Source organism: Callospermophilus lateralis, unplaced genomic scaffold (genome assembly GCF_048772815.1).
Source record: "Callospermophilus lateralis isolate mCalLat2 unplaced genomic scaffold, mCalLat2.hap1 Scaffold_65, whole genome shotgun sequence".
Lineage (NCBI taxonomy): Eukaryota > Metazoa > Chordata > Mammalia > Rodentia > Sciuridae > Callospermophilus > Callospermophilus lateralis.
In genome coordinates, this window is record NW_027514826.1 from 82000 (window position 1) to 101084 (window position 19085).

At 35.7% G+C, this 19085-nt stretch overlaps 1 protein-coding gene across 1 annotated transcript in view; it reads left to right on the forward strand.

Moving 5' to 3' along the window:
• Positions 1-8304: 8304 nt before the first annotated feature.
• LOC143389792 (protein crumbs homolog 1-like) overlaps positions 8305-19085 on the forward strand; it is a 73669-nt gene continuing 62888 nt past the window's right edge. Inside the window, 3 exon segments of the mRNA XM_076842598.1 lie at positions 8305-8409; positions 12742-13313; positions 13378-13521. Coding sequence (XP_076698713.1) covers positions 8305-8409; positions 12742-13313; positions 13378-13521 — 821 coding nt within the window.

The following is a 19085-nucleotide window of genomic DNA, read 5'->3' on the forward strand; positions in this document are numbered from 1 at the left end:
GAGGAGTAAAAAAACTGCAGTCTTTCAAGTCCTCTACATAAATTAAAAGAGTTAAGAAATCTTCAACAGATATTGGTACTACAGGACAACCTTTTTCTAATTTTGTTTTAATAGCAGAATATAATTTAGCAAGTAATCACTGAACACCATCCATATACAAGACACCTTCCCAAAGTCTGCACAAAATTCAGCCTCAAAAGCCTAAAACCTAAGGGACAGCATAATTCAGGAAAATGAATACCTAGTTCACAGCAGAATATAACTGCCACAAGACAAGCACCAAAAGGATTATTATTCAGCAACTTCTTTTAGTTATCTTTTACTTCTGTAGCTTCACTTTCACAAACTTCATTATTAATAATGTTAAAGAAGAAATTAATGATAATTATCAAACCTTCACTACCAATTAAGGAAATAAACAATTTCCTTTTACTTAAAAGCATCTTCATCAGTTCTTCAATAAATATTCACTAAGCACACACTATGAGTCAGACATTGTTTTATGTACTGAGTAAATAAAACTAACCCAACAACTCCCTGCCAAGGCAGGTTACACTGTATAAGCAAGAATAATTCCTGATCTTCTTTAGATGTAAATATTTACAGCAAAAGCAATATATTCTTCACTCTTATTCACACTCAATATAAAGTAACACTCCAAATAACTTAGAGAAAGATATGCACATAACGCCCAATGGCTGACAAAACGTCCAATCTCTCCATCCATCACCTACCCCTGAGCTTCCCCATGCTACATTCACAGCCCAGCTAGATGCCTCCTTAGAAGAACTTCAGTGCTACAAACCATACCCTTGTGCATTGTTACAATCATTCAAAGCCACTTTAAAGAAGGCCACCTTCCTAATGAAGTTACCTGACATGACTGACACACACATTCACCAAATGATGGGAAGGGACAAATGTTTCCCATGGAGTTTAGGCCCCTCTTCCCATTATGTTTGGATGTCTACTAAGAATTGATAAAATATCAAAACACCTCTAGTCAATCCTGGAATTTGTCAGGGATTTTCTAAAATCAGTAGTTTTCGAAAATTGCTGCCAATGATCTTGTTACCATTAGAGAAAGTTCACTGTTTAAAATGAGGTACCACGGGGCTGGGGTTGTGGCTTAGTGATAGAGCACTCACCTAGCAGGTGTGAGGCTTGGGTTCAATCCTCAGCACCAGACAAAAATAAATAAATTATTATAAAGTATTGTGTCCAACTACAACTAAAAAAAAATATTAAAAAAAGAAAGAAATGAGGTATCAATGGATAAAAGCTCAGGCTCTGGTGTCACAGAAACAGGCTGAAATTCCAGTCTTAATTTCTAAAACTATGAAACTTAGGCAAACTGGTTAACCTTTCTGAGCTTCCAATTCCTTATCTTTATGAAAGGATAGCAGTCTCTACCTCCCCAGACTGCAGTAAATAGTTTTATCACTATTTCTGTAAAAACCTACCTGGAAGCCTAATCAAAGGAGATAAACTGATAAATTAAGCTCTGTAATTATGATGTTACAGCTTTATTTCATTAACTAAGAATTTTAAACCAAAAAATCTTAATGAAATTCACTGAACAAATATTCTCATTAAATATACTTACATAATTATTAAAACCTTCAATCAAAAATTATAGAGTATCAACACAGAGAAAATAAAGAAGGTAAAATCTAACCAGGATTTACAGTTAAAGCTACATTTCATTCTTAGTTTAGAGATCTTTCCATTAGAACAAACTACACCTTCTAAATTAATTTGAATTTACAAGGCTTTCTTTAAAATCAAAATGTTCCTGGGCTGGGGTTTTGGCTCAAAGAGCGCTCGCCTAGCACATGTGAGGCACTGGGTTCAAACCTCAGCATCACATTTATAAATAAATAGATAGATAAATAAATAAATAAAATTCAAATGTTCCCTTGAGAGCTTTCTATCAGTTGTTTCACTTCACTGTGAGTTACTTTGATCAGATAAATACTAATACCCACCCACTTAAAGAAATTGTTATTTGAAGAGCTGGGAGATCATCTTATAACAAGTGTGCTTGGGGTGCAACAACACTTTATGCAGCCACAGGGTAGCCAATGACAACAGAACCTACAGGATAAGAGGGGCTGCAGGAGCTGCAAAAGTCACGGAAGCAATAGGTACTTCAAGTTCAATAATTCTACTTTCTTCTATAGAGTGTCCTAAGTGTTACTGCCATAACCCCTTAAATACATACCTCTATAAGTCAACTAAGGAACACTCTTAGTACCCCATATACCAATGATTAACCTATCACACAAATGTGAACCATCACTTTCTATAGATAAAATTAAATTAGTATCTGAAGTAAATCAATTTACCCTTATATAAACTAAGAATCTAACAACCCCAAATAAATATTACAATTGGGAAATCATTCAACCTAACAATATAGGAATACCTGGATCTCAGGTGTTTTTCAAAAGTATCTTTAACCCTTTTTTGTTTGAAACATTCAAACAAACAAAAACTCTCCCAGCTTCAGGTGATGTCTCTCTATCATAAACTAAGAATCAAAAGTGGGAATCACTTTTGAATGTTAAATGTTAAAACTCATTTCTTTGAACCTCCCATGCTCTTGGATACACAGAATTAATACTGAAAAGTGGCCATACTACCAAAGCACTACACAGATTCGATGTAATTCCCATTAAAATTCTAATGATGTTCTTCATAGATATAGAAAAGGCAGTCATGAAATTCATTTGGAAAAATAAGATGGCTAGAATAGACAAAGCAAATCCTTAGCAAGAAAGGTGAAGCACGAAGCATCACAGTAATAGACCTTAAAATTTGATATTACAGAGTTATAGTAATAAAAATGGCATGGTATTGGCACAAAGATAGAATTGAAGACTAATGGAACAGAATAAAAGACAGAGAGACATGCCAATATAATTTCCCTCATATTAGACAAAGGCACCATAAACAAACATTGGAGGAAAGATAGCCACTTCAACAAATGGGGCTGGCAAAACTGGAAAACCACATGTAGTAAATTGAAATTGAACCCCCATATCTCACCCTGCACAAAATTTAACTCAAAGTGGATAAAGGACCTTGGCATTAGACCAGAGACCCTGCATATAACAGAAGAAAACATAGGCCCAACTCTCCATCATATTGGCTCAGGAATAGACTTCCTCAATAAGACAAATAAAAATAAAATAAAGCACAAGAAATAAAATCAAAAATCAATAAGTGGGATGATATCAAACTAAAAAGCTTCTTGGTAGCAATGGAAACATTCAAGAACATGAAGAGAGAGCCTACAGAATGGGAGAAAATCTTTACCATCTCCACCTCAGATATAGCATTAATCTCCAGGATATATAAAAAACTCAAAAAAATTTAACAACAAAAAGACAACTAACCCAATTAATAAATGGGCAAAGAAACTGAACAGTAACTTCACAGAAGAAAAAATACAAAAGGTCAAAAAAATATGAAAATATGTTCAGCATCTCTAGCAACTAGAAAAAATGCAAACTAAAACTACATTGAGATTCCATCTCACTCCAGTCAGAATTGCAATTATCAAGAATACAAGTAACAATAAATGTTGGTGAGGATGTGGGAAAAAGGTTCACTCATACATTCCTGGTGGAACTGCAAATTGGTGCAGTCACTCTGGAAAGCAGCATGAAAACTTGGAATGCAACCACCATTTGACCCAGTTATCCCACTCCTCGGCTTATACCCAAAGGACTTAAAATAAGAATACTACAGTGACACAGCCACATCAGTGTTTATAGCCTCTCAATTCACAATAGCCAAGCAATGGAACCAACCTACGTGTCCTTCACTAGATGAATGGATAAAGAAAATGTGGTACATATATACAATGGAATATTGCTCAGCCATTAAAAAAAAGAATGAAATTATGGCATTTGTAGGTAAATGGATGGAAATAGAGAATAACATGCTAAGCAAAATACACCAAATCCCAAAATCCAAAGGCCAAATGTTTTATCTGATAAGCAGATGCTAATTCATAATAGGGGCAAGAGGGTAGGGAAGAATGAAGGAACTTTAGATTGGACAGAGGAGAAGGAAGTGGGCTGGAAGGGTGGTAGAAATGAGATGGACATCATTACCCTATATACATGGATGACTACACTACCAGTGAGACTACACCATGTTCAGCCAGAGGAATGATACATTATGTATGATGTATTAAAATGCATTCTACTGTCATGTGTAATTAATTAGTACAATTTAAAAATAAAATTTAAAAAAAGAAAATGTAGTACATATACACAATAGAGTATTACTCAGCTATAAAGAAGAATGAATTTATGGCATTTGCTGGTAAATGGATGGAACTGGAAAATATCATGCTAAGTAAAATAAGCCAGTCCCAAAAACAAAAGGTCGAATATTCTCTCCCATAACAAGGGAGAATGAGGAAGGGAAGTACAGAAGTTCATTGGATTAGACAAAGAGAAATAAAGGGAAGGGAAGGGGGTTGGGAATAGGAAAGACAATGAAAAGAATTGGACAAAACTTTTCTAAGCTCATATATGAATACACAACAAGTATAACTCTACATCATGTTCAATCACAAGAATGGGATCAAAATTGTAATTTTTCTTTTGCACCCAAAAGAATTATTCTTTTGGAATTAATTAAAAATAATAGGGATTAAGTGTGATATTTTCATTGTTACCTAAAACAACTTCAACACCCACTCAAAGCACCCCAAAATACCTACTTAAAGCACCCTAGAATGCCTATTTCACATACACACACACACACACACACACACACACATATATATATACATGCATATATAGATATGTATATATATACACATACATACACATGTGTATATATATATATGTGTGTGTGTGTGTGTGTGTGTGTGTGTGTCTCCTAAAATGCATATTGTAAAAGGTAAATTACTATCCTATAATGTGCAAGTCAAAAGTAAATACAGGAAGGGGGGAAAAGAAGGATATTATTTGAACATAAGAAAAATCTTGGGCTGGGGATGTGGCTCAAGTGGTTGCATGCTCGCCTGGCATGCGTGCGGCTGGGGTTCGATCCTCAGCACACAGACAAACAAAGACGTTGTGTCCGCCGAAAACTAAAAAATAAATATTAAAAAAAATTCTCTCTCTCTCTCTCTTAAAAAAAAATATGTCAAGAACACATTATCCTGAAAGTCAAGAAAAGAAAGCTCCAAGAAGAAACCTGAACAAACTTGTTACACCGTGGCAGCACAGTAGTGGCCAGACAGCTGTGGGCAAGCACACCACTGAAGAACACTGCATCAGAGGCCTGCAGCCTTTCACCTATAACAGTTGGAATCATTAACACCCAAAGCCAAGGAGTCACTTTGATTAAAGCAGCAAAGGCAGAGAACATGTGAAACACAGAAGTGCCTGATGAGATAAGTTATAATCAATTATCAAAATAAAAACTTGGTAACATGCCTATCAAAGTAATAATGAGCAAAAATTGAAAAGTGAAATCTGATTTGCTTTTTATATTTGAAGACAGCTATAAAAATACAGACAAGCTTAACTATTTTGTGCATGCAACAAAAATGGCATATTCCAATGATCTGCTTCTAAAAGAATCACATTAACTTGCATTAACTCAGTTCCTGCTGGGTGAGTATGAAAAAATAAAACAATTTCATTTTATTCAACAAACTAGGATATAAAGTTGTACTTCCAGTATGGGTTATCTAATTTATCTTAGTATATCTACATTGAGAACGACACAAAAAAGAATATCTTAATGAACACAAAGCTAGAGCAAAAATAATTATCATGGTAACGACATTTTACTCACAGATATTTTCCATGTTGGACAATAATAACATCTCCTAAACCATTTTACTGTATGTATAATTCTCCAAGATTCTATTTTCTAAATGCCAGGGTTGTTGGACTTAGGTATATGTTAATGTCCCTGATACTTTCATGCCAGCATGCATCTAAGATCACTTCTACAAACAGCTCTCCATGAACTAATTTAATTAATTTAATCAGCATTTCAATAATTCAATGGCCAGAAATAAACTAGGTCCAAGTTTTTTTCATTGTGTAAATATTCACTAAACATGTCTGATAACTGCAATAAGTTTTTTTCTTAAGGATACAAATTAATATATATATATCTGTTAATATGGTCTATGAAGAGCTTATTTCAAGCAGGTAAACAGACTTTAGTCATATTATCTGTATGACCATATATGCCTATATTAGACATTTCTATAAGAACACAATAAGTGCTAAAATATATGCAGAATTGAAAGGCTCTGAATTCTAGTATGAATGGTATCAATAGAAGAAAACATTATTAAATGCCAAAGTGGGCTTAGAAATGCCTTTTTGTGCAGGCCACAGGAAATACTAAGTTAGGATTCTTTGACTTAATGGTCTTATTTAAGAAGAGTAAAAGGTCATTAAACTGCTAACATAAACCAGAGATTTTTAAAAAATGGATAATTTGATACCAGATTGAATAAGCTGATCAAAGTAAAAAGTCTGTTTATAAAAAGAGATTTATTCCTAAGGAAAATTATTCTAGGTAAAGAGGAAAGAAAAAAAGAAAAATGTTTGCTATATATGTGCTTAAAATTACTAACAAATAGAAGTACTGGATCAAAGATTCTTTAAATATAGAGATATAAAATTCTAAAAAAAAAATAAAGGACTAGGAGGTTAGTCTGCTGAGTTAGGGTCTATAACCACATGAAAAAAACCTGGTAGTAGTTTTAGGTGGAATTATATTGGATTCAGTAATTTTAAAACACTATATTACTGTTTCAAAAAATTACCTGCATCACATATAGCATATACTCTAATATTTCCTCTAATGATAAAACAGCCTATACTGAGATTACATAAAGTCATTATGCAATACAGCAGTGATTGAAGGACAGACTCTGCAACTAGTACTTCGGACAAGTTTCTTGATTTCCTTGTGCTTCAGTTTCTTCATCTGTGAAATAGTGATAAATATTTCTGGTCCCCTATGACTTGTGAAACTTAAATAGACAATGTGTTTTTTTTTTAAATCAGGACTGTGCTACAGAAGAAGGACTGCACCATTGTTTGTTGCTTCTGTTGCTTGCAGCAAACTATCAACAGAATAAAAAAAGAGAAAGCTACAGTCTCAAAGTCACTGCATAAAAGAAAAACCTTTAGAGGGGGCATGTCCTGTCTCTACTGGGGAAGGGTTAATTTTCATATCCCTGAAATCTTAAATCACTTTAGGAAAAATGGAGGCAGAATAATAACAATAAGCTCTGCTATTAGAACTGAGCAGAGGCCATCACAACTGGCTGTACTTCCCTGTCTGATGGAAAATAGAGAAGAAAAAAGAGAAGAGGGAGGAGGGCAACTAGCTTGGAGATATACCAGGATGAGCATTAAGATCTAAATTTCGGCACTTCACTCTGGAGAGTTAAAGTACAAGTTACTAAGGTTATCTTGCGGGAAATGGCCATTAAAAGATGCCACAAGCAGTCCACAGATACCACCAGAAGCAATTCTACTAACACACAGGAAGCATGATGGGAAACACTAGCAACCCCTCTCATGGTGATTTTTTAAATTTGTGGGGCATTCCATATGAAGCTAAATTACTCTTCAGTGTTCTAAAATTTATTGTGGCTGCGCATGGTGGCTCACACCTGTAATTCCAGTGACTCGGGAGGCTGAGGTAGGAGGATAACAAGTTAAAAGCCAACCTCAGCAACTTAGGCCCTACATAATTTAGAGAGACCCTGTCCCAAAAATAAAAAATAAAAAGGGCTGGGATGTGGCTCAATATTAAAGCACCCAGATCCAATCCCTGGTACTATTTAATTAATTAATTTTTAAAATGTGTTGTGCTCAGAACAATCAATGTAATGCCTCTGAAGCAAATCCAAATAGCAACAGACCAGGTCAAGATCACTATTTTACCAAAGCTGGCTATATCAAATTATATGTGAACAACTCATACTGTTTCAAACTACTAACTAAAACTTAATAATAACTATCTCTAAAGATACTTATAACCTAAGTTACTCAGGAAAAATGAGAGAATTAAAACTTCCCTATTTAAATAATGAATAAGAGAAGCATACCAAATACCTTAACACAAAGAGTAAAGAGCATTTCAATCTTTGGATAAATCAAGCCTACCCTGAACCTATTTTCCATTTGATCAAGCATCATCAAAAGAAAAAAGCAATGTTCTGAGAAACCTTTTACCAAGAATATTTTAATTGGTTTCGCAACACCTTCTTCTTGCCAACTATTCAGTAAATGAATCATGGTTGTCCTGCCACAGCCTTCCACCTACTCTGCCAATGGTACACTGGAAATGGTGATGCCCAAGATAACTCAGGACACTGAGATCCAACAAGAGTTTTCTGGGGTATTTTAGGAAAGAAACTTGTGAATCTAAAGAGAGAGCCATAAAAAGCCATATATAAAAGCCATAAAAAGCCCTACAGACATAAACAGGAGAGGAGACTTCCAACATCTACTGATGGTCATCTTATACTCACAAGAATCTAAGCCTTCTGTGGGTGGAAGAGCTAGGAAGTAGAAAGAACCTGGATCACTCCCGACCTATTGGGTTTCCTCTTGGGTTTCCTCTTATATGAACTTTCAAGTTTCTTTAGTATTCAAACCAGTTTAATGTTGGTAGCCCAAAGCATCCAAATTCACACATTTTGTTTTCCACTTCAACCACCATGTAAAAATTTCACCCATGCTTGTCTACATGTTAGCAAAAAAAAAAAAAAAAAAAAAAAAAAAAGTATTCCACTTCAAATAAGTTAGTATACATTTCAGAGTCATATTTAAAAGGGTTTATGGACAGTTAAATAGTACAATAATTTTAAAAATAATTTCAATAATTTCCCCTTCTTATTTATCAATAAAGGAAAAAATTGATAAACTATTATAGAACATCAAACTTTCAACTTGACATAAAATTTAACTTTTATAGCCCTCTTAGAGATATCATTACATTTTAGGGCACAAAATTTATAACTTTTTAGACCCTAAGATATTCATTTTGTTCATACTATTTAGATCAAAATCAAAAAAGAAAGACTAATGCTCTTTACAATTAGTTTAGCTTTTTAAAAAAAATCTTCAGAATTTTTTGCTCCAAACACCATATAAAATGCATTAACCTACAGAAAAAACAAATTGTTTACTTTATCCATCATAACATTTCAATTTCACCAAATTGGATAGACTATTCAAATACATATGAAGGTATTTTTAGGAAGTAATGATTTAGATAATAACAACAGCAAAAAAAAGAAGAAGACGATGATGATGATGACAACGGCAGCGGCGGCAATTTAAAAAGGTTGGAAGTACAAGATACATATTGGAATAACTAGCTCGTGCTAAGTGACAAAGAGCAAAGTGAAGAAGGAGGGAGCAAACCACTCAAAATCTTTACAGCAGGTCACAATCTCTGTGACACATGAATAGATCAATTGTTATATAAGGCAGATTCATCCTTTCATCAAGACCACTTTAGAATTTTTAAATCATGCATTCAAAATCACAGACATTCCATGTTTTCCAAATGAATTTAGGCTATTTTACAAACACATCAGGTAAGCATTACTTCATACACTGAGGTAATAGTATGGTAGGTATTTGCAAGATTAACTAATACCATAAATACAGTATAAATTTAAATCAGAGCTGAAAAAAATATTTATCTATTCCACATAACATGTCTATTCTGTAAAGAGGATTTGGTTGGGCCTGAAAGATGCAAACAGACAAACTACAATATGCAGGATAAAAAAAGATAACCTTTTTAATCAAAAAAAGGCTCTTTGCAACCTTAGAATCACTCCTTACCAGTAGACACACCTGATCACAGCTGTAATTCAAACAGGCCAGAAGAACAGCAGGCAGAGCTGGTAGAGTCAGGAATGTGTGTGACTTACTACCTAAAATTAGCCATGCCCATTTCACCACAATTGGGTTGGGCTCCTCTATTTTAAGGTGTGCAGTTCCAAATTACTTAAAAGTATGTAATTGCTGGCTAGTCTCTAAAACTAAGAATGTCAGCAAACTTTACACCAAGGCTTTAGATGGCCAACTAGTCTCCACAAAACCCCAGAGTATGCTATCTAGGGTCTAAGAACACAGCAAATAAAGTTAAGTGCTGAATATATCCATGAAGATGTACCATGTATGGACACACTAGAAAGAATTAAATGAGAAAAGATACTTCTTATCCTTTTCCACTTCTGTTTCCCCCACAAACACATACATTATAACAAAAGTGGTGCAAAAATTGACAAAAGTCATAGTACTAAAATATCCTGTCTTTTCAGGAAACTGTACAGACTGTTAGCTGAAACCCTTCCAAATAATGTTACACTATTGTTACCTCCCTCTGAAAATGCCATGTTACTGGAGTAAATCAATAGTAGGGGCTACTCAGTCTGTATTTCACATTCTAGAAACATTACCAGGAAACTGGTGAAGGTCCCATCAGTACTAGCAAGAGAATATGCACTAAACATTTTTTAAATGGAGCTAAATTTTCAAACAAATAAAAGAAAATGAAAAGACATACTCTTTTACCAGTATGAAAAATTATTTTTATCAACAAAGGATAAAAATACATTGTAAGTTATACAGGCTTAACACATGCTTGAAATTCAAGCTGCGTGGATAAAACTCCTGATTTCTCCGAACCCACCATAAAGACCTAGTATCTATTTTATTACTAGCAACTTGACACATTTGATGCAGAATCCACATGTAGTATTATTTACTTTCCTGATACTATCATGCTCCAACAGTCCATGATGTAACCCTTGTTTTGACAAATGTAATCAAATATTTTAAGAATTAAAACACACATACCTTCATTTTCTGAGGCATGGCATTTCACCTTCAATACCAAGTCAAAGGTTCTTTCTGGATTTTCCCTAAAAGAAAAAGAACTTTGTTATATTTATTTCCTAAAACAAACATCTGTATAAAGGTGTGTGTGTGTGTGTGTGTGTGTGTGTGTGTGTGTGTGTATGTGTTGCTTTTTATCTTTTTAGGGGTTAGGCATGAAGTGTTGTGGCTCAAATCCAGGGCCTTATGCATGCTATGCAAGCACTTAACACTGAGATATACCCACATCCCCTATATTTTCTTAATTCTAAAACTAATCTTGTTCTTGTCTCAATATACTTTTTCTAAGTACATAACTATAACTAGCACAGCAAAAATAACACTATCAGTTTGCAACTTAAGAGAGACTTGAGGCAAAAAGTTTAACCTCAAAGACTGTTTTCTTACCTATAAAGAGTCTTGTCCACATCACAGAATTTTGAGAACTATAAATCAGATAATATATGTGCAAGTACCTTATAAAGGTATACTGCTATATAAATGCAAAGCATTGCTTTTATCCTACTGAATCAAAATTGGAAAGCCACTGCATTACTCAGTGCCTTTAAACCCTGCCACACCTTAACATAGGTTCTCAGGCCTTTTTCAAAGGACATGCAACGACTACCTGGTTCCACTTGCCATTGCCATGTAATATTTATAATGTTCTATAAATGTGGTACTTTGCATATGCTCTTCTTGAGATGTACTTACTGTACTTAAACATGTTTATGGTAGCAAACTATTCACACACTCCAAGGCTAAGAAAAAAGATCTGCTTTGTATGTATTATCTTTGGGGAAAATGAATATCTACCTCCACATTAGATTTTTCCCTACAGAAACAGTAAGGTTGCTTTGATTCATTCAGAATTTACTGACATTTTTACTAACTTCTCACACATTTAACCTATTGGTTAAATTTCAAAAACAGTGGAGTGAAATTTATTAAGCCACTTTTCTCTCCCAAAACACTGGTTTTAATCTCTCTTTCCAACACAATCACAAGATTGTGACACCACAATGCCAAAATGCTAATACACATAACTCAGTTACCCCTGGCAAGACCTTAGTGTCTTTGTATATTTGCAATTTTTAATATGTATTTCCTTCAAGAAATTAATGCCAGCTCTCACTTTTAAATAAATGTTCATTTAAAAAATCTTTACATGTATCTAGAATCATAGGAAGTGACAAACTCTATAAATCAATTTGCAAATATACATTTTCTTAGCTTTCCCACTATTATCTTGTTTCAATGACAATAATGCACACTCAGGTAATTTCCTTCTTATAATAGGTCAAAAAGTATCCTCCTTTTTTTACTCACCCTACTCACTATGGTGTCAAACACTGAAGAAAATAATTTTAAATTACATAGTTTCCCTATTTTTCTAGTATTATTTAGAATCTCTCGTAGGTGTAAAAGTTAAATATTGATTCAGTTACACTCTGTGACATTTAAAAGGCTTTCTGCAATTATACAAATATATGTGATATTTATTATTGTAATTTGAGGGAATAGTTTGAAGGGAGGAATGCTTTCCAAAGTTAGTTTCAGGAGAAAAATAAAGAACTCATGCCTCTAAGATACCTAAAAGAAAAATCACCATCGTTATTCAAATTGCTTTTTACTTAACCTGCTGAAGTAAGACAGGCACTGATGAATACTTTGACCCAGGCATACCCTTTGCCAGCACCACACACCACACAATGCCTCCAATAAACAAGCCTCAGGGACCCGTTTAATTTTCTAAGAAACAGCAAAAGGAAACATGCAAGTCAGAACCGAAAAAATAAAAACAGCTTACAAAAAACGGTTATCTTAATGCTAGGAGAGCACTTTAAATAATAACCACTTAACCTCAAGGCTGCTCCCTCCAGGCCACCTCGCACCACCCAGACGTGTGGAGTCTGACACCCGCGGGAGGAGAAGCCCACGGCGTGGGTGTCGGCGCGCCCGTGCTGTCTGGCCACCCCGGGGTGCAGGCGTAGGCGCAGCCCGGCGGCCAGGGGCAGCCGCGGACCCCGCCCAACGCGACTCGGGCCGCCACGCTTTGAGGCCTAGCGCCAACCCGCCCGCAGCGGGGTCTCGGGGCCGGCCGCGCCCCCGCCTGCGCCGCCCCCTCCGATCCCGGGGGAGCCGGCCGGGCGGGGCTGAGGCAGCCGCGTGGGCCAGGATTCCAGCCAGGAGGGGCCTCCGAGGGACGCCCACCCCGCGCGCCCCGGGTCCCCACTCACTTGGTCCTGTACTCCACGGTTACATGTCGCTGCGGGGCTGTCCTTCCCGACCTGCGGCCGGCCTGGAAGCCAGCTGCCCTCCACTCCAGGGTCGCGCCGCTCCCGCCTCCACCGGCCTCCCCACCGCCAAGGAGGCTACTCACAGCGGCGGTGGCGTCGGGCCCATGTTGCGGCGCCCCCTGAGGAGCTACCCCGCCTCCCACCCCACCCCTAGAGCCTTTCTGTGACAGCAGCAGCGGCGTGGCCGCCGCCCCCGTCTCCGCAGGCCGCCGCCCCCGCCGCCACCAAAGCAGGGGCCTCTTAGTTCCTGCGACCGAGGCCGCCCACAGCGACTCCTGCACCTTCTACAAACCAGGAAGTCGCTGGGAGCGGGGGTAAGGGGCGCACGGGGACGAGCCCGGCAGCTTCACTTGGCAGCAGGGCCCCAGGGCGGGAGCCTGCAGAGGACGCCTGAGCCGGGATCCGGGCGCCCCAGGCGGCCAGCGGGGAGAGAGGGGGTGCAGGCGCCTGCTCACATACTGTTCTGCTACCAAGCCAGAATAGTAATATTGGGCAAGCCTTCCATTTTCTACCGTGGGAAAATCACAGCGTTTCTCTGAAATGAAGAAAAACTCAAGCTGAGACCATGGAATTCGCAATCAAGCAATAAAACATTTTTAAATCCAGCACTTATTTTTATTACCTAAAATTTTAAGGTGATTTTTTTTGGACAATCCAAGCATTTGTTTTCTTTTTCCACCATAATTAATATACTAGTAGTTCTGAGCAACTCTAATAGATGCATAATGAAAATCATATGTAATTGTAAAATTCCTAAAATTTTCATATTACTAAAATTAAAAAAGAAGCATTGAAGTTCATTTTAATAATATGCTTTATTTGGTCCAATACCTTAAAATATGTTGCATTCTTCTTACCCCCTTTAAAATCCTGTCTGTATTTACACTGATAGCACCTTTTAACTAGGAATATCCACATTTCAAGTACTCAACAGTCATAGGATTGTCCCTCAAAATTAGCAAGAGATTGGTTCCAGGGCTGTCCAACAGATATCCAAACCCACGGATGCTCAAATCCCTTTGTGTTGGTCTTGGAGTAAAGAACAGTAAAACATGATGTTATTTATCTAGTCTTCAGATGATGGACATGCTACTTCCTTCCTAACCTCAAATAAGTCTGACATTGATACTGTCATGTAGTCATCTATAGCTCTGTGAGATTTCTTCAGCCTGTATTCACTCACAGGTGGGATTATTAGGTCAATTATCCAGGGGAAACAGAATGACAAATTACTTTGTGAAATGGCTGTTTCAATGTATGTAATCTTCAAAAGGTGATGGGCATGAGCTGTTGCTTCCCTTCACCGGCAGCAGCACTTCCTGTTCTCTACTTTTGTGCTCTTTGCCATACTGTTGTTCATAAAGTGCCATCTCATTTATGTTCATTTGATAGTCTCTGATTTTTGCTAAGTTTGTACATCTCTTCATATACTTTTTTAAATGTTCAGATTTCTGGGATTTCCTAAATTGTTTCTGATTAGCATTTCTCTTTGCTTTATGGCTCTTCGGAGCTGATTTGTAAGAAGTCTTTATAAACTACAAGTTGTAACTTCTTATCAGTTTTAGACATTGCAAGTTCCTTCTTCTAAAGTAGTATGTATGTGTTTTGTGGAAAATGACTTTCAAAGAAATTCTCAAATTTTTAAATAATAAAACCCATTACATTTTACCCTTTAGTTTCTTTTTTCTTTTTTCTTTTTTTTTGTACTTTTTAACTATCATACAGTGTGATTGGTACCTCCTGAACTGTGCAATATGGGGCCTTGATGTTATGAGTTAGAAATGATAAAATCTTATATTTTGTTGTACAAATTAATTCTTTGTCTTAAACCATTTTCTGCTATTTTCCATACTTAACAGGTTGTTTATATTTTCATACTCAGTGTATCTCATTGTTGCTTCTTTTTTTAAAAAAAAATAATTTTTTGACTTTTTTATTCTAATTTGTTATGTATGCCAGCAGAATGCTTTACAATTCATATTACACATAAAGATCACAATTTTTCATATCCTGGTTGTACACAAAGTAGCAATGTCATTTTTGCTAGGTTCATGATGGGACCTAGACATTCAGGACAAACAGGAGTGAGAACTAGTTACCAAGGGGAGATATTTTAGTGAAGGTAAGTATGGCATGAGCTGACCTTGAACAAAGTTGGAATTTTCAATAAGTGAAAAGCGAGAGGGAAAGCTTTGAATATGTTTTAATTTTTATTCTAGTAAAATATGTTTTAAAATAGGCTGCTTATGTAATGGGCAGTGGAAAGTAATACTGAGGGATAAATAAAAGCCAGATTGTGGAGGGCCTTGAATGTCAGGCAGGCCTTTACCAGACCAGTAATTTACTTGGCCTTTGGCATTATTTTTGTAGCTGTGCAGACAAAAATATTAATAAATTTGTGAAAAATGACAAACAGCACCACTAAAGAATGTAAAGCCGATTCTTACTAAGGCAGAGAGAAAGCAAACATTACTTGGAATAGCAACACATCCAACCCAATACAAAGCAGGTTTTTGTAATTCACCATAACTTGAGTGTTTAATCATTCACTTCTGACAAGAAGGAAAAAAGGACTAAGCAAGTGCAGAGCCGTTTCTGATGATTTATTGATCAAAGGTCAATTAGGATGGTTCTGGTTGAACTCAGTTGAGTTTCTCTGAAATTACTTTTCAAAGCAACGTCAACAAGAGTGAGCATGTGCAATGCTGTGCTTTCTATGTGTTAGTCCATAAAATAACCAAAAATCACTTACCTATACCCACTGAGCTTCAGGATGACTTTTGAAGTTTAAAATCAAGGGAAATGTAGAACTGAATGCAAAGCATTTTGCCATTTTGTCTTTCATATGAGGATGTCAGAATATTTTTCACATAATAGACTGGGTAAAATTTTTCTCTAGTTTCAGTGTTTATTTTATCCGAGCTAGGATTTGCTTATGAACAAATACCAAATCTAGAGAGTGTGTTTCTATCATATTTTCAAAGTAGTATTATAATACAGTGAAAAAGTGGGCACTGAAGAAACAACCCATTCTTTATTTTATACACAAAACATAATCTTTATACAAAACAAATCACCAGTTTTTATGGTATCGTTAGGTTTGTGGGTAGTGCATATAAATGAAATTTGACAGAACACATTTTTATAATTTTATGAAAAAATTTGTTTTCCCCTAACTATTTCATATATATATATATATATATATATATATATATATATATATATATATATATAACATTACTGGCTAAAAATTATTGATGAGTCATACTTTTGATTATTATTTTATAATGTCTCAATATTGATTTTTCTCTTTTTCTGAATATCTCTAAATGATTATATATACATATATATATATATATATATATATATTTTTTTTTTTTTTTTTTTTTTACTTTACTGGTGATTAAACCCTGGGATCTTCTACCACTGACCTACATCTTCAGTCCCCTGTGTCTGTCTCTTTTAAGTTTTTATTTTGAGATAGAGTCTGACTGTTGCTGAGATTGGTCTCCAAGTAGCCCAACTTGGGATCCTCCTCCCTCAGCCTCCCAAGTAGCTGCAGTTGTAGGCAAGCACCTCTTCTCCAAGTAATGACTATAATGACTATATATTTTATATTATTTTAGGCCAGCTCATCATATTATTTTACTTGGAGGCACCACACTGTAGAGAAAAAAAAAGTCTCATCTTAAGAGTCAGGCAGTCTGGGTACCAGCCACAACCTTGCTCAGTTTCATCACCTAAGAAATGACACTGGTAGTGCACTCTTCATCATTTATTGAAATTACTCAGTGGTCACGTAAATAAAACTCTTATGGCACTACCTGGTTCAAATTTGGGTCTCAGTAAGTGCTAGCATCCTCCACTGATATTCACTGTTTACCTCTCAGCTATCATTTCTTGTAGCTGAAAGATACATGAAAGTTTTCCCTTTTCCTTTGTTTGCTCTTTGCACTGAAAGTTGAAATATTTGATAATCAAGCTTATTTTAGTTGTATCTAGAATACCAATAAATGACAAACAAGAACCAGAAGCAATAGTCAAATTTCCAATCCTTATTTTTCAACATAGGTTTTTTTAACACATATCTTGGTTCTTGAGTATGTCCAGATAGATGAGGTCACTTATTGTGAATGACCTCTGGAAAAGAGAAATGTAACTATAATCAACACAGAGTACATTGTGGACACTATGAAACCTAGTTATCTTCATGCAGGTAGGGAATTATGGCAAAGACAAGCAGTGTTTATGAGCACTTGGGATGACCTGGAACCAAATGCTTTGAGCAATTGCCTCATTTAAATCCTCATAACAGCCTTCTGAGCAAATTAGCTTTTTATAGATTTTAAAAATTATTATACGATTATTGAGTTGTAAGATCTTATACTCAGTAAGTTCTCCACTTAACAAAGTTTTCTACTGTTATCTATTGATAAATTATTCATTTATGTATAATAATTACTTAAAAATTATGACAGCATCTCAGGATTGGAAAAATCAGTAGAAACTATTGAATGCCATAACTTACCCTTTCTTAAATTTCTACTGTAACATCCATGCTAAGGTATTCCTTTCTGAATTTATTCATTTTCAATGTCAGGAAAAAGGCTATCTCCCAAGACATCTTATTTATTATTTGGTCAGCCCACCATATTTATGGTAGGCATACATATGATATCGTATGGCATCTTACTATTAGTACCAGTTTTCACAGATGGAACCAAACTAACCACAAAATTTGATGGGATGGATGTTCAGCCATATTAAGACCCTTCTGATGTGCAGGATTATTTGCTTTTCTTCACGTTCAATATCCCATTTCCTTCAATTTCTCTTTGACATGATTTAAAGTAAACTATTTTTTTAGATACTTTTTATCAGCATCTGTATTTTTATCTCTTCCTATTAAAATAAAAATATTTGCACATAAATATGAAGTGAGAGACTGAAGTTTCCTTTTTCATAGATATTATCATTCTCCATGACAGCCCCATTACACATCACACATTACATTACTATGGCTCTGTATTCCAATGATAGGTTGAGATAATATACACAAAAGTAAGCGAGCCATGTACACTGGTGCATGCCTCTAATTCTGGCTACTCGGGAGGCTGAGGAAGGAGGATCACAAGTTGAAGAACAGCCTGGGTAACTAGTAAGACCATCTAAAAAATAAATTTTAAAAAAGGTTGGGGATGTAGCTCAGTGGTAGAGCACCTCTGGGTTCAAACCCCAGTACTGAAAAATTAAAAAATAAAGAAGACACTATAAGTAAACCATAAACTACAGAATAATGATAATAAATATTTCCCTTGGTTGTTATGTTTATTATCAATTGAAATCCATATGTCTCCATGTGATAAACTATGTGTCCTTCATCCAGTTTCATATTTGCTTAATCTCAGATAGAAAGTGATAGCCATTCTCTTCCCCTCTCCACCAAAATGGTGTGTGCACTTGACTCCATTCCTTATCAGATCTTCTCACAAGACATTCATGATCAAGAAATTCCATTCTAAGAAACAAAAGTGAAATCATCCCATTCCGCAAAAGATTTAGATGACAACTCATGATAAAATCAGTACAATAAACCCAGGTAATACAACCAGGTCCAAGAGGAGAGATTGGAGAACCAAGCTTGGTTTATAGGGAATTACATACTATATGGCTCATATTTTTATGGTGTGTTAAGGTCACTATCATTTTAATCATTTCTTTGTTTCTAGCTGATTGGTTCAGTGATAAATGTGTGAAACCTCTGTTGGAGAAAGAGAGTCAACTTTTCTCCTCAATTCATGAAAAACTGTCTCCTTATCCAACACAAGAAACTTGATTTGCCTGCACAATATTTATCCTGTTCTGTTATTCTTTATAT